This window comes from Hippoglossus hippoglossus, chromosome 20, assembly GCF_009819705.1.
Source record: "Hippoglossus hippoglossus isolate fHipHip1 chromosome 20, fHipHip1.pri, whole genome shotgun sequence".
Lineage (NCBI taxonomy): Eukaryota > Metazoa > Chordata > Actinopteri > Pleuronectiformes > Pleuronectidae > Hippoglossus > Hippoglossus hippoglossus.
In genome coordinates this window covers 4,985,718-5,001,859 of record NC_047170.1, presented here as the reverse complement: position 1 = coordinate 5,001,859, position 16,142 = coordinate 4,985,718, and the positions used below count along the sequence as shown (strand labels likewise).

Genomic DNA, 16,142 nt, shown 5'->3' with positions numbered 1-16,142 from the left:
TCGCCAAAGATAACCTGGCCTCTGAAAAGGATTGAATCCATTTCCATAAAGAAAGCAGGAAGGCACAAGACCTATCTGGATGTGCTTGACATTTAAGTAAAAGAGGGAGAAAGAGAAAGGGGAGGGGTGAGGGTGGAGGAAATCGCAGTGTGTAACAAAGCGTTTCGGCAGACCCTCCTAAGGAGATGATGCGCTGTCTGGATGGTGACAAGCACATACACACACATGCAGAAAAACACACGGATCAGCAGCTACTAACAGGAGTAGAAGCAACAATTGAAATTTCTTTCTCTTTCCTAAATGAATATACTCGGATGTTCAGCGTGCTTCTCACTTGTTGATGCTCTTTCTCTAACTAACCCTCAACAGATGATGATTAGTTGGAAATGAACCTTGTGACATATTAAATATGTCTCCCCCTATTCTACAAATAGCATGTCATCACTACATGTAAGTGCCCTGCTCAGGCTGTACCCTCCCCTTAAAGCCAGCTCAGATAAAGATTTCTATCCCCCATTAAGGAAAGCATGATTCTGCTGTCTCATCCCGGAGCCTAGTTAAGTCGTCAGACGTCTGGCTTGCCTGTAAAAACCGTGGCACTCCAGCCCCGCTGCCTAATGGCCCTGAAGGAAGATGAGTAAATTAAATGAAGAGAGTGAGAGAAAAAATGGCAGCAAGTGCCGAACACTTCACTCAGGACCTCATCGCATCACAGCGAATACACAGTTGCTGTGCCACGCCCCGGGCCAGACCTGATTGATCGAGCAAGAGCAATTCATCAGTGCCACTTTTGTCACGACAGTCACTGAGGTTTTTGGCTTGGTAAGGGGGCCTCAGCCGCAGCGCCAGGGCCCCAGTCTGTCCTGAGCTGAACGTCTCTTTTAATTTAAAATAGAGACTGTTACTTGTTCCTGCAGGTAATTGGATTAAAAGCCAGTGGAGAGACACAGGCAGGAGAGGAGGGGATGCAAGCACAGCCAAATTGAAATAATCACAGAGAGTGTGAGCTTTTTTACTTTTGTTTTAATGATTTATCCTGTCTCTTTTTTTTCTTTTAGGAGGAGGAGGAGGAAGAGGAGCAAAGGAAACAGGAAAGGAGGATTGAGCGGATAGAGCCAGTAGGGAGGGCTGACTCGTCATTGGAGAGGTCACAAGGGATAAGTCTAGAGTGAGTATCCCACCTTCCACCAACGATCTATCAACCATATTTTGGGGAATTCCACAAAAAATACCCATAAAACATTTATTTGTATACATACAGCTTCTGATATTCAGCCATGCAGATTGTACTGGTCTTCATCATCCCCCACAGCAAGATTATTTATTTGTTTGTCTTTTTGCAGATGCCTACACATTTTTGTTTTTCTAGAAACTAATAAATCTGAAAATTTTCCGTACAGCTGTAAATGTTTAAAAGGTCAGGGAGGATTTTTTAAAAGTATTTCAATCAAGCAAACTAATTTAGCTAATATGCACAAATCATAATTTGCCTCACAGGGCTTAACAAGGTGTTACATATTCGGCTCTTAACCCTCGACTAGAGGGAAATAAAACTTTTAATAGAAGAAAAATGTTAGCTGGGGGAAGAAACACAGAAACCACAGAGAGTCACAAGTTAGGGTTCCCTCTCACAGAAGTGCAATAAATCCTGCGGGTAACTGAGCACGTCAACAACATAAAAGGAGAGTTGTATTAATGTTTAAAGTATTTATTCAAAAGGAAATGACCTAACCTATCTTTGATTCATCTTATAATATATGTGAGAACACCATTATTAAATTCCTAAACAGAAGCATACATCGAGGCCTTTTCCTATCAAAGTCATCACACACATCTGCATCAACCGTTCTTTTGTCTTTACACAAACAAACCTTCTCCTCCTCCTCCTCCCTCCCTTCTCAACACCTTTTCAATTAATTTGTTCTCTTTTAGCACGAGTCTGATCTTAATCACTTAATTGGAGTCTCCATTTGGGTCCCCAATCGACCCTGAGGTCCAACAGCCCGACTTTGTAATGGATGACTTTGTATAGGCAACACAATGCAGCTCCACCGATACGGCTGCACCCCCCCACACACGCACACACACACACACACACACACACACACACACACACACACACAAACACACACACACCCCATCAGCCTTGTCATGTTTGACTGTTTCGTCTTTTATACGCTGCTTCTCTGCATTTTCTTGTCATTCTTGTTATTTTTTATTCATGCACGTCTCTCTCCCCTTGTCCTCTCGGCCACATCCATCATCGTCCTGCAGAGGCATGCTCAAGCCGGTCGAGGTGTCCAATGAGGGAGGGCCCCTGGGGATCCACGTCGTGCCTTTCAGTACGCAGGATGTCAGGTAAGAGAAAGAAGAGGAATCTGGAAATCAATGCAGCTTAGTGTACAACAATAGCCAGTTCGTTCCTCCAGCCAATATGTCTCCTGCAGCTTTTGTATTGAAGCCCAGTGGATGTTGCTCTCTTTTTTGCTTTTACTCATCATTTTACACATTTTTTTCAAACTTTCTCTAACTCTGTCTTATTCATCTCTTTCTATGTTTTACTCTAGGCTGTATTTTTCATTGACTCCAATTCTTCTCGCTATTTATTTTTATTTTTGTGAGTCCTGCTGCTGTAACGACACAGCAATACCCACCGCTGCTCACATCCCACAGCTCCCAGTGGGAAGGAGAACAGATGAAAGTAGTTTTGCTCCTGACTGCACCGTTTTTCCAAGACTTATTATTATGCTTTTCTTTTATTTTAACGAATGTCAGTGTCCACTCTGCCTTCAAGGTGATTCAAGCTGCTTCCTTGTGCCTTTTTGAGCTCGTGAGCTTCTGTCCTAGTTTATGGTTATTCAAGAATAAAAAGGGACAGAGGAAGTGGCCCGATGTAATCAAACTAAAAGCTTGTGTATGACACGGATCCCTGCTTCAAGCCAAGGGACTGGCACGCCACCAAGGTGAACGCAACTGCTCGGTGCTAGAAGAGGGAGGCAGGGGACTGAGGTGAAAAGACAGAGTGAGGAGATGAAATGGGATGACATTTCAGGGAGTGAGGATGGCTGTCATTGAAGACTGCCGCATGTCATTTCTTTGGGGACACTAATCCCATTGCTGTTTATAAGCAAGTGTCATGAAACTATATTTAGCTCTGACCCTGTGTGAATGACTCTCTCAGCAGCTGTGAGTTATCCTGAGTCAGAGGAGAAACTAAATGAAGCGTTTATTAAACTCCAGTGAGCAACATTGCTTAGATAAAGTTCAAATGCAACAATTTATTAGACATGCTATTATCCTTTAGCTACTCCATATTCCCACAAAATCAGAATACATTTTGAAATAGCGGTGATGCTGCATGGCTAGTAGATTTCTTCACCATCAGCTAAGACCGGCACTAATAGCTATCAGAGCCTTCAATTAACTTCAGACATGATAAGACACAGCGTCTGGTCAGTGGGATGATGCTAATGGCCTGGCCCAGCTCTTTCCTGTGCACTAGGACAAGAGGCATTTGGCTCAGCGAGCTGTCATTAGTGTCTAGACCAGGGACACAGGGGTCAGACAGCCAACAAACAAGCAACTGCAGGCGCTCCAGCAGCGGCCGTCTGCATTTTGCTTCACTGCTCAGACATCAAGTTAGGTCCAAGCAGGTGGGGAAGACAACTGCAGGAGGGAGCTTAGAGACTAGAAATTAGGAGATTGTCTGGTCAGACGCTTTGACAACACAGAAATATCCGATGCGTTCAGGTGAGGGGTGGTGCAGCATGCAGAGGCAGGACGTGAAATGAATTCTCCTCATAAGGATTTCTTGCTGTATTCTCACATGGGCTCATTCTGAGATTCTACTAAGGGGCTAGCAGGAGAACTCCGGAGAATGTCCGCAGCAACTGACTCGGACATTTGCGTTGTGATATACAGCCCCTCTGGATAATATCAGGAGATTATCCGGAGTTCAGTGCATGTTTGAAAGCAGTTTAACACAAACATACACAGGCAACTGGAGATGAACTTCTACCGTACAACTCTTTTCCAATATAGACTCCTGGAGCTTTTCTATTCTTATTGCACACATGCAAATGGTTAGTGAGCAGTGCTAATCTACTCCGAGGGCTGAGTGCAGACATACTGCACACACACACACACACACACACACACACACACACACACACACACACACACACACACACACACACACACACACACACACACACACACACACACACACACAACACACACACGTACACAGCGCTCGCAGATGCATTCTTCGCTCCTTAATGAACTTCTCATTCCATGACCAGTTTCAATTGTAAACAAACTAGGGACATAATTGCCGTACATAAATGGATCATGATTGGATTATTACTGCGTTTGATTATAGGCAGTAGATGAGATCAGGTGGCCTCCTTCGAATCCTCTTTTCAGCACTGCTGCCCAGCCACAAGATGGAGTAGAGCCATTATTGTGAAATGTAGAACGCTCACAGTATTTTCCTCCAGAGTCTGCAGAGAGTCCTTCAACTACAAACTCTGTGCTTATAACAGATGCCTAATGAATTCACTGACTTGCAGCCTATGAGAAATGCCATTTAGATTTCTGCTTTAGCTCTTTTGCTCTCCCCAAGTAGCTGATAAGCATCTACAAAAAAAATCCCATCAGTGAGGCAGGAGTGAATTGAGAGGGTGGCAGTGCATTACAGTCATCACAATAATGGTGCTTTTATGAAATCATCATCTTCCTGAAATCCCTAAAAGATGCTGCTTTACAACAATCCTCCCTACTGCTGCTTTGAATACTGATTAGGGATCAACAGTAACTCCCTTATCCGCTGTCTCTGGCCTGCTACCATATCAAAACTCATTAGAGTGTGTCCATGCTGTAATCTAAACGCGCTATACTTTGTTTTCAAGCTGCCAACACTTATGAAGATAAAGCACAATCATGTCCACTTCCACCGATTCGCAATTACTCTCTGTTCAACACACTTAAGCCGACCTGGCAACACTGGCTCAGACATGGAGGAAGAGGAAAGGGCCTATTGTGATCTTTAATTTCAACTTAATGCTGAACCATTTACCCCCATTGAGGAGCCGAGCCGAGTCTGCGGCGTGAGCGTGGATGTCCACATTATGCAGCCAATTAGAGCAATGTTCTGAGAGTGGCCCTGTTTGGCTGAGATGCTAAAGAGCTCCGCAGATCTGCCCTTGACGTCTATGGTAAACAGGGTCACAATTTAAATGTGCTGTTGTTTATGTGGCCACTGACTTGAGAGGAAATAACTGAGAGCTAGCAGCTGATGTCCTTGCCGCAGCAAAACTGTTGATTGCAGTGTAAATATCTGTATCGTCTTCCTGGCTTCTTAATGATTTTGGCTCTGATATATTCCATCATTATTTTTTATTTCTCAAAAGTAAGCCTCTACACCTTTTGTCAGTTTATAGAAGGAAATCAAAAGTTTGCACGCATTGAGTCAACCTGCATCCTCATGCGTCTGGCGCCTTAGAGAACCATGGAGTTTGTAGTTCTGCTGTTCGAGTGCTCATCGGATCTCTTCATGTGTTTATCCTCAGGGTCTAACTTAAAGCCCCAAAGAGCTCACTGATGTATTTATTTAGAGGCGGGAGAGAGGGACGGCACATTTGAAGGTAAAGGTTGCCGTTTTTTAAGGGATTGCTGAGATAGCACTGCTGCGCTACTGCTTAGGTATTTATTGCAGCACTGCCGGCTCTCGTCTTAGTGAAGGCTACTGCAGTGTTTCCTCCGAAGGCATAAGATGGTCTCTTAGCTGTTGGTCGGGATTACCTGAGACAACCCATGCTGTCATTCTCTCAGACCTGCCCAGATCGACATAGAGAGCGGAGGACAGAGGGCCGGACAGCGGCTTAAAATTAAGTTAATAATACATCAACTCTCCAGGCCGCAGGAAAATGCAGGTTCTTATCCAAGCTTACAGTTTTGAAAGTTAACTTTTGTTGACAGTGGAGCACAAAAAGTACGGCACACGACAAATGTGCTAAACTTACTTTGCAAACTCACTCACTGGTGGGGAACTTTTAAAGTATCACAACTGTAGAACTGATTATTTTTCATGACTTGTTCACTGATGGAATACGAAAAAAATGCTTCCACTGCAGTGTTTTCCAATAATTATCTCGACTGTGGCAGCCCACCATATTTTCATTTGTCCTGCCAAAGTTTCATAATGGACAAAATTATTTTTACACTTCTCATGATAACACGAGATCTCTAACTTGGTGAGTGCACTATTTTCCTCGACCTATAGCTATCATGAGCTACCGCGTGCTTGCCTGGTCCATAACATTATTACCGTCCACGCAGTCACACATCATATTTTCAGCTGCAGTTGAGGCATGCAGTGCAGTTCTTTCTCTCATGCTAGAATATATTTTACTCTTTAGTCTGTGAACTTGTCATTCAGAATCTGCTGCATGTGGGAGTGACCTTTGTGCAGGTTACAGTCATAGACTGAATTAATTATGTGGGAAATACTGCAATGCTTGTTTCACTAGTTATAAATGTATAAAACATCGTAAGAACTGACACATTCATAGTAATATTAATGTATCCCTCCCTCACACCTTCTTTTCTATACTGTCGCTTCCCACTGTATTTTATGCAGGAGACAAAGCTTGCAACTTGATCCCTGCTGTTCGTTGTATTGATATGTGACTGTGGACTGTGAAGTGATTGACATGCTTCCAGATGATGTTTTATCTGTAACCTGTTGGGTAATCATTTGCAGGACTCAGGGTTTGCTGGTGAAACGCCTGGAGCACGGAGGAAAAGCTGAACAGGAGCGTCTCTTTCAGGAGAACGACTGCATCGTCAAGATAAATCAGGGAGACATTCGCAACCTTCGCTTTGAACAGTAAGCCTCAAAGTTGGTCCTGCATAGTCGATTGTAACATATTTTCCCTACTATATTATCCTGCACGTTTTATTTGCATTTTGTGAAGTGAACTTCTTCCTATAGTAGAAACTTTACAGTGCACTGGAAACCATTTGATTTCCATTTGATGTACACACACTATTATTTCGAACCACTGTTCACAGCGTGATACAGTTCACACTAAAGGAGCTGTGTTGGACATAAAGTGCAGTGACAGTAAATAGTGTTGCTGTTGATAAGTGCAACCCAAACTGCAGAGAGACGTGACACCCACACAGCCGCCACAATAAAGCAGAAATATTACCGACTCGTTGGCCTTCCTGAAATAGGTCTCAGTGACCTGCAGTCCTTCATCACCACTTCGCCCTCTGATCTAAAACCACCTACACGCTTCTCACGATTCATTTGTATCGATTCATTGCTCCCCTTCATTTCCTAAAGTGGAATGAAGATATAATCCTGGGACAACCCCCACCCCAATTTATCCAAAGCCACCCTCACACATTCTTGGACATCCTCTGACACACGCATGCGGTGACGCTGAGCTATATAGTCTTATCTACACCCCTGTGTGTGTGTGTGTGTGTGTGTGTGTGTGTGTGTGTGTGTGTGTGTGTGTGTGTGTGTGTGTGTGTGTGTGTGTGTGTGTGTGTGCGTGCGCGTGCGCCAGGCAGAGAAATAGATTGCTTGTCCTCCAGGCAGTGTTCTGGAGGCAGTATATGGAGGTGGTCTCCCTGGCTCTCTCTCTTATCGTTCACTCCTCGGCTGGAAGAAAAGTCCTGGCCTCCTTCTAATGAAGGTCCAGCCTTAAATCACACTGGGCTGGACACCTTGCTCAATGACTGACAGAAATCTAGTTTGGAAATCCTCTGCTTTCAGAAGTGGAGTCAGAAACTACCAACTTTGTCCTCAACTACTCATATCATTGTCATTGCACGCCTAACATCATATAACCGACTCCATCGGCTTGTAAAACCCCGGTAACCTTTCCGCATTATGCTAATGTGTTCACCAGACTGTGCACAAAGCCGCTCAGGCTCAAAGATTTTTTTTTCTTCTCCTCAATACGATGCTATTGTCATTAGTAAACATTCCAATTTCCCTACCGAGCCTTTTCTACTGTGAAAGAGGCTTTCAAACCAAATCCACTGGGGAGTGATGTTTTGTAGCGTTCCGCACTTACCCTCCTCTGTCAAACACAAACTCCTCACCAGCACCCAGACGCAAACGATGTTTGTAATTCTGCATGAAAATTAGGTGAAGGAGCTAAACTTTCCTCTACACCCCTCCCAGCATCGCACCCTCATCATCATCACCCCCCCCCCCTCGACTTGATTGTGTGCCGCAGAGAGCAACATTTTAAAGTGATAGTCTAATCTCCTTGGATTGTTTTGCATGGGTAAATATTTTGAGGCGCTTAATCTAACTGAATGTAATGATGCATTGATGGGGTAATTTATTATTCAATCAGGCTCGCATGGAGGCTGATTATTGGAGTGATGGCAGTGTATATGTGCATGTGGGAACATTTTGTGTACAAACACACATAGTCACTCAGTCATCACATCTCAGTGTGCACATGTGAGTGATTTTAGTCAATTAGCATAAGAATAAAGAAAGGAGAAACCAAATCCCTCAGAAGTGCCTTGATACGACATTCAGGTCTCGCCTCTGTGACACCTCTTGAATGAAGCGCCGCCTGTCGTAGCGAAAGCAACTTAGCGGCTATCATTTGGATAGAATCAGCTCGGTATTACTGGTGTGGTAATGGGGGTCTGGAAGCAGGCGTTGGGATTGTTGGATTCCAGACATCTACCACACCTCTTATGCTGCTGCCTGGCTTGCTCATGGCAAGCCTATCTATATGCTAAGTGCCGCCGGCAACCCAGACTAAACAATTTGTATGTCTGGGAGTGGTGTTGAGCCCTTGTCTTGGCTTAGTCAGCCCCTAAAGCTCGCACGAGACCAACAGTGTGTGTTTTGGTTTTTCTTTCTCATTTAGTGTGAAGGGAATGAAGCATCTGTCTGCTCACTTTGGAACCTCGTTGTCTGGAAAGCTTCCCTGTTGCATGATTCATCATGTCTGTTGTGATTGTTGAGTCAACTTATGTACACTCATCTCTAAACTCAAACAGACACACATACTACTACACTGCAGACAGACTTACATACAGGGATGCACTATATATAATATTTCATTACCGACTCTCCATCCACCATCCTTATCTCCTTCCTGTCTTGATGCTGGTAATTACAGATAATGTACTTTCTGTTCTCTGCTGCTGCACAGTGAGTAGCCCTGCGATTAGCTATGCTAACCTCAACTCCCTCTATCACCTCTCAACATACAGTACATCACAGCCTTTCCTTATCCCACCATCTGCCAAGCTATGATAGTACATTATTATACTTGTATCTCTTATCATGTTAAAGCTAATTTATTTCTCTCTGCGTGACCTCCACACTTTCTGTGTATCACCTCCAGTGCCCAGAACATCTTCAAGCAAGCGATGCGCGCCCCGCTCATCCTCTTCCATGTGGTTCCGGCAGTGATGAAGAGGCAGTATGAGCTGTTGTCAGCACAGAGCGCACTCAGTCCATCCAGCAGAGTCTACTTTATCCAAGGCTCTCAGAGGCCAGGCGAAAGGTCCAGTCTAGTCGGAGGGCCGGCGTCCAGACCGGGGCCACACCCTGGACATAACCACAAGTATGTTTGACCTTTGTTGCCTTATGTGTTTGCTGTCCTCAGAAAACATTTTGTTGTTGTTAAGATGTTAAGACAGCCTGCACTGATGCTGAAAGACACATCACACACCACCAAAATGAAAGTAAAGGCCAATTCATTACTGTCCAAATCCACAGGGTCTGAATGAACCACATGTCCATGTTTAGCCAAAAAATGTGTATGCACCAGGAAAGTAAATTGAGCACTTTGCACTGTTTGTATGTCATGATATATGCACTATTTCCAAGTCCTTCATGTAAGCTGTTCTTTTTAAGCAGTTACACGGACATTTTTGTTCACTTTTTCATGTTATACAGCCAAACACAAGAAACAAAGAAGCTGTTCTTCTTGCTGTCAGAAGGTTGCAATCATGTTTTTTTCTAGTGTGTTTATGTGAAAAGTCTCAAATCCAGAGGCATTGTCCGCAGCTGTCCCGTTCTTTCCTGAATTTAGATCTGCATGGTCCAGAAAGTAGTCCCACTGATTGGATGAATAAAAAAACATTCATTTAAATCTAAACAGTCTCAGGCTGCCACACTTATGCCTGCCAATTTTTTTCTTAATTACACCAGTCAAGGACTTCTCCATAATATCTTCACTGTGAATCCATCATAGTTTAAAAGCTACACATTAAAAGCCAAGAGAGCAGTTTAATAAGAATTTCTACCTGAGACCTCCGAGCCCACACCAACGATCATCTTGTTAAAAGTGCATTTATATACCTGTAGTCACAACTAATTTCTCTAATGCCTCTGGACAAATTCCAGAAAGATAAACATGTGGTGTTTGTCTAATAGGTCTATACGTTTATAGTCCTGGATATTATAGCAGCCTGACAGATAATGGCTATATCCGGACCGTTATCTTCCAGTGACATTACACAGACATTAATGGTTGAATCCCATTAGCAGAGTATGCTATCAGAACTGTCACAAAATAACCACTGTCATCCAATAAACATTTGTCTGGACAACTTTCATCCAGGCTAAATGTTTGCAGTTTTCATTAACTGCGTCGACCACCACTACTATTCCAAATAGGGGCTTGAAGTTCTCCTAATATTTATTGTAAAAACAAAATTCTGCATATCACATTTTGCCATAATATGATGATAACATCTGTTCTTGTTTTGTTTTTTATTGAAATTAAATGACCTACTATTAGTAAATATAATATTAATGCAAAAAATACCAAAACATCATGCTGGAAATGTCAAAGGATCAAAGCTTGTGTTTTCTTTTCCATCATATTAGACATTTTTTATTTTTGGTAAAAAACTCCTCAAACCCTGATATTTGTCTCCTGCAGCCACCAGGGCCCCCTGTCAGGAAGCACCCCTGAGCCAGGCCGACGGTACACCATCTCTAGGACCTCGTCAGCCCCCTCCCCCTCCCTGCAGCGCAGAATAAGCACAAACACCGCCAACAGCTCATACCTGAAGAACAAAGGCCACAGATTCAACATCCAGCTGAAGAAAGGTAAGAACCAGCAGTAACAGGAATGCATGGTTACAAATAAACAATGTGATTATCTGCAGCAAGTAGCAAGAGTCATCGAATGGAAAGATTAACAGAGGTTTGTCTCTCCTCCTACTCCCCCACCCCTCCCTGAGTGAAGGGGGACAAAGGGCCGTCTCATCATACGTATGCCTTTATTTTCTCTAGAGTAAACAACATATTCAGGGAGAATAAAGAATACTGTTAATCTCCCCGAAAATATTCAGAAATCTCTTCATGCCTCAGGGTTTTATTTAACAGTGCAAACCCAATGCAAACACAGATCAACCGCATCTTGAAAGACTGAGCTTCTTGCACAGGGCTGGATCACCGTGGTCTTGTGGAATGAAAATTGAACTACTGATATTCAGAAATCAGTCTTCCTCCGGCTGAGGTCGGTTTGTTTGTGGACAGGCCTGTGATACTGGAGCATTTGTATATCTTCGCCAGCCATTGTGATGGATTTACTGCCAGGCCCCATCTCATTTCCATCACTTCACTATCTTCACACATATTGACGAGCAGTTGGTTGTGAAATGAACCAGGGCAGAGGGGACGCCTCTATCTCTCTCCTTTTTTTTGGTTCTTTTTCCTGTCGGAGGGAGCAGATGTTTAGTTGAAAGCTGACTCTGAGGCCTCAGCTCTGAGCTTCGGGGAAAAGAACGGCAAGTGAGGGCAGCAGCAGAGGCTAAATGCAACATACCTCACGGGAGAAGCAGTCACAAGCTACTCTAATATCTTTGGCAAAGGTCCCCAAGCACTCCAGTGCAAGTTCTATTTATTTGTTTTTAATGCGATAGAATTCCTCTCTTTTTGTCTGCACACCAGTCTCTGGTTCCAGAGAAAACCAAGCCAAGATGTTGGTGAAGCTCCAGCAAGAGACCTGTGCCGGTAGTTTATTGTCTTTTCACTAGCCACACTGCATCACGATCTACTTCAGAACTACTCATAATTCTTCAAAGTTGTTGCTGAGATTGTTGCTCGTGATTTAAATGGTGCTTACTGGAACGGATGTGCCTCACTTGTAAACTTCAATCCATTCGTAAACGTTAACAGGATATGAATTATTTTCCAAAATGTTGAATCGGAAATTCATCTGAGCACTAAAATCTGAGAGGCTCTAAATGTGTTTCTGAAATTCATCTTGACAGTTCCATTTGATTACTATCACTACTAATGTACTTTTAGACAGGGTTCAGCTGTTTTTGTTGTTGATCCACTTTGTAACTGTTGTGATTCGGCCTAAATGGTTCTGAGTTCCGAGTGGCAGGAGCACATCTCACATGGCGAATTAACAAGAGTGCCTTAATCAAATGTCTACAGTTGAAAAGGACATACGCAGCCCATTAACTCATTCTAATGTGCCTCAGCCTCTCCTCATGTTTGCTATTTAATTGCCTTATTGGAGCCAAGATTCCAACTAATCCAGAAAGGGATACAATTACTTTTATCCTGCTCTTCTATTACCCAAAATAAAGATGCCAGTGGTTAATTACTACCGGCATATTAGAGCTGCATTCTGCTAATTACCTGATCGGAGACAGTTAACTACAGGATCATACAATGGGCGGGAGTTTGATTCTGTTCATTAGGCTGTGTGCGTGTACCAACAACAAGCTACCTGACTGTTGAAACACACCTGATGTGCCCACTTGACTCAAAATCTCTATGTGTCTCAAACTTATATAATTATAATTCCTCTGACACACACTAGAATGTGGTTATACCAAATGAGCCAGGCCGGGATCAGACAATATATATTAAGATAGTCGGGTCAGTCATGTTGGCTGTACTGGTTTTTAATAATTTTTTTAATTAATATAATTCAGCTTTTTGTAATCAGGGGGAAAAAAGCAATAACCAGTGTAACACAAACTCAGTGCAGCTTTCCATATCTGCATGGTGCTGCATTCTGGTTAGTTTCCTCTCGAGCCGCATTCAAAAACTCAGCCTTTCCTCCATTGTGCCTGGTTGGATGCTTCATTTCTATTGGACGCACATCTTTGTCATATTGTGCAGAGGTCAAAGTTCAACATTGGTGACCTGCGTTTGTGCTTCCCTCGCTGCTGCGAATAAACCCTCCTTGTGCCACGTACGCCATTGAACAGGATGGGTTTCAGAGACACGTCCTGTCTGAAAGGGCCTTTACTCTGTGGTTTCATTTTGAGTATCACTCCAGAGAGAAGAGTACTGATTGTCATGGCAGCCTATGTGACCTTGTAATAAAAGTTAGTCGCTCATAGAGACAGATTTAACATTCAACACTAACGACGGCAGCTATTTTGGTCTGCATAGTTATCATGCTGCATCGCTGCATTGACGGAGAGATCAGAGCATGTCATCAACTTTCAACAGCTCAACTTTCTGACTTTATAAGCAACCTCTTCATCACCTTTCCCGCGAGTTTGTTTGTGTGCAGAAGCCATGAGAAAGTTGCCATCCGCACTTCTCTCTCCCTTTTCTCGCTCATCAACGCCATCACTGTCAGCGAGACGACAGACAAGTTCGACAGACTGCTGGAGAGACACACTGGGAAAAGTAGGTCATGATGAACCGTCAGAGGTGCTGACAGCTCTGTGAAATGAGCAGCTACTTTGACATGAATACTAATCACTGTTGTTACCATCAGAACAGCCTCGACTGAACCACGTAACACCACTTCCCCGCTCCACTGCGAAAAACACCAGCAGCTGGGTTATGCACGGTGGAATTCATCTCTGCAACACTGCTCCTTATGTCCATCTATTAACATTAAGGAGCAAGGCTGTTGAATTTGTTAATATTCCATCAAAGATAACAGACAAACACAATTTATGTGGTTTACCTCATTCCCCGATTGACATTTGAAACCATTTCTTGCTTTTATTTGACAAATTTGGGTCTGGTCAGCAGAAAAGGTCAGCCCTGAGATCCTCTTATTTATCCTTTATTGTATTTGCTTACTTCCTCCAGACCAGCTATTCATATTCATTTGATGAACCTTAAAGGTCAGTCTTAAAACCTTACGGCAAATGGCTTTGCACAGCTGATACCTGAAGTGTTTTCTCAGATTCAGCCTCACCACTCAATGCACTTTAAAAAAAGGCTTGTAGCTCTTGCTCAAGGATGCATCAATAAGAAACAACTATAATGTAAATGTAAAGATCACTTCTGTCTACATTATGCAAACTTCTGCATACGTATGAAAGATTGTCTTGACCCAGATACGATTCGAACGCAGCCTCTTGGTTTGTCATTGTACCGAAGAGTCTGAAGCTTTTGGTTAAACTATCGAGTACATGCTACACAGATGATTTAGAAAACAGTATTTGTGCTATTTAGGTGAAACGCTCTACATTTCAAGAGGATACTGAACAGCATTTTGATGCATTCTTTGATCCATACTCATTCATTTCTCTGTTTATTCTGGTCAATAACTGCTCTTTAATCTGACCATAATGTACACGAGTGGCTTTACAGTCCACATGCACGTATCACAAACACTCAATTTTGGTTCATAGCGTCAACACTATATTTAGAGTCGGGGACATGTTTTCATTTTTACTTCCTGAAAAACCTGAGCGAGACACGCCCTGATGGCAAACCAGTGACAAATTTGAGGATGGAAAAGAGGAGGAGAACCATAATTTAATCCCTGTGCAGTGGTTGTTCATGTTGCAGTGACATGAAATGAAAAGGATCTTACAGAAATGGTTTTAAGAGCCTACTCTGTTTCTCTGAGTCACGTAATATATAGCTTGGTACATTTTATAAGGCTCCCCTGTGACTTTGATGAGCAATAATGATTACTGGATAAAGTTGTTCATCTGCAGACTGAGAAAAAACAGTAGCCACATTTAGGTTTTTGTGGCTTTTTAGGAGAAACAAATCATCTGTTGTTGACAGTTACAAACTCAGATGAAGCTGCTGTAACACTTTGCCAAACATAACCACAAGCACTTTATTTATTTCACCCTTTTCACCTGTATATTTTTGGGGTTGCAGGGTGTGAGAGCATGTAGACTGACAATCTCAATTTTGCTGCCCAGGTTCAAGCACTTCTGCGAAAAAGAGTAAAACACTGAAAGCAGTCTCTGAACCTCTGACCTTTCACTCCTATGTGGCGAGACCAAAACTGTTAACAGTGGTCAGTAAAATATCACATTTCATTTTTTTACTTTAATAGTGATTGTTTTTCTCCCAGGTCCAGAGGGTCTGGGCTTCAGCATCACATCCAGAGACGTCCCCATCGGCGGCAGTGCTCCCATTTACGTCAAAAACATCCTTCCTCGCGGCGCTGCCATCCAAGATGGCCGACTGAAAGCTGCAGATCGGCTGCTGGAGGTGAGGCGGCGCTCTTTAACCTCTAACCATTACGCAGTGTTGAGCGAGTGGGCTCTTTGAGATTGTATGTAATTTCAGACACTAATTACTTCTTTGATGATGTGGCTTTGTTCCAAAATTCAATCTAACTGAGCTTTGTTGAAATAAGTCAAATACACTGCGTTCCCTATGGCTATAACACAGCTTTGAACTGTAGAGGAAAATTGGTTAGATGGAACAATATTTTGATTATACTTCAATCAGACTGACATGAAAATCAGCTACCGCTGACTTTAGGGGGCAATAACCCACGTTTAATTCCAACTCTAACTGGCTCAGACAGTCATCTGCATAAAGGTTATGAGGAGGCCACAGATTCTCCCCCGTTAAAGTCTGAGAGCTTTTTGATTTTAGTTTTGCCTAAGTGTGTGTGTGTGTGTGTGTGTGTGTGTGTGTGTGTGTGTGTGTGTGTGTGTGTGTGTGTGTGTGTGTGTGTGTGTGTGTGCAGGTTAGCGGAGTGGACCTTAATGGTAAGACTCAGGAAGAGGTGGTGGCCCTGCTACGAGCAACACCCATGGGCGGGACTGTGAACCTGCTGGTGACGCGCCAGGAGGACTCCCAGCTGCCCAGAGAAGTGGTCAGTTCAATCACCTTATAATCTTGTGCTTTCACTACTGCTGTCCCATGAAGAAAAACAAGGATATCTTAT

At 43.2% G+C, this 16,142-nt stretch overlaps 1 protein-coding gene across 5 annotated transcripts in view; it reads left to right on the top strand.

The window, feature by feature from the left end:
• LOC117754004 (partitioning defective 3 homolog) overlaps positions 1-16,142 on the top strand; it is a 342,820-nt gene that overhangs the window by 158,308 nt on the left and 168,370 nt on the right. For 4 of the 5 annotated variants that reach the window (XM_034572613.1, XM_034572611.1, XM_034572612.1 and 1 more), the window contains exons 6-12: positions 1,059-1,168; positions 2,275-2,358; positions 6,764-6,889; positions 9,396-9,617; positions 10,944-11,113; positions 15,315-15,454; positions 15,942-16,070. In XM_034572613.1, coding sequence (XP_034428504.1) covers positions 1,059-1,168; positions 2,275-2,358; positions 6,764-6,889; positions 9,396-9,617; positions 10,944-11,113; positions 15,315-15,454; positions 15,942-16,070 — 981 coding nt within the window. The remainder of the gene's footprint in view (positions 1-1,058; positions 1,169-2,274; positions 2,359-6,763; positions 6,890-9,395; positions 9,618-10,943; positions 11,114-15,314; positions 15,455-15,941; positions 16,071-16,142) is intronic. The other variant, XM_034572615.1, reaches the window with a different exon arrangement.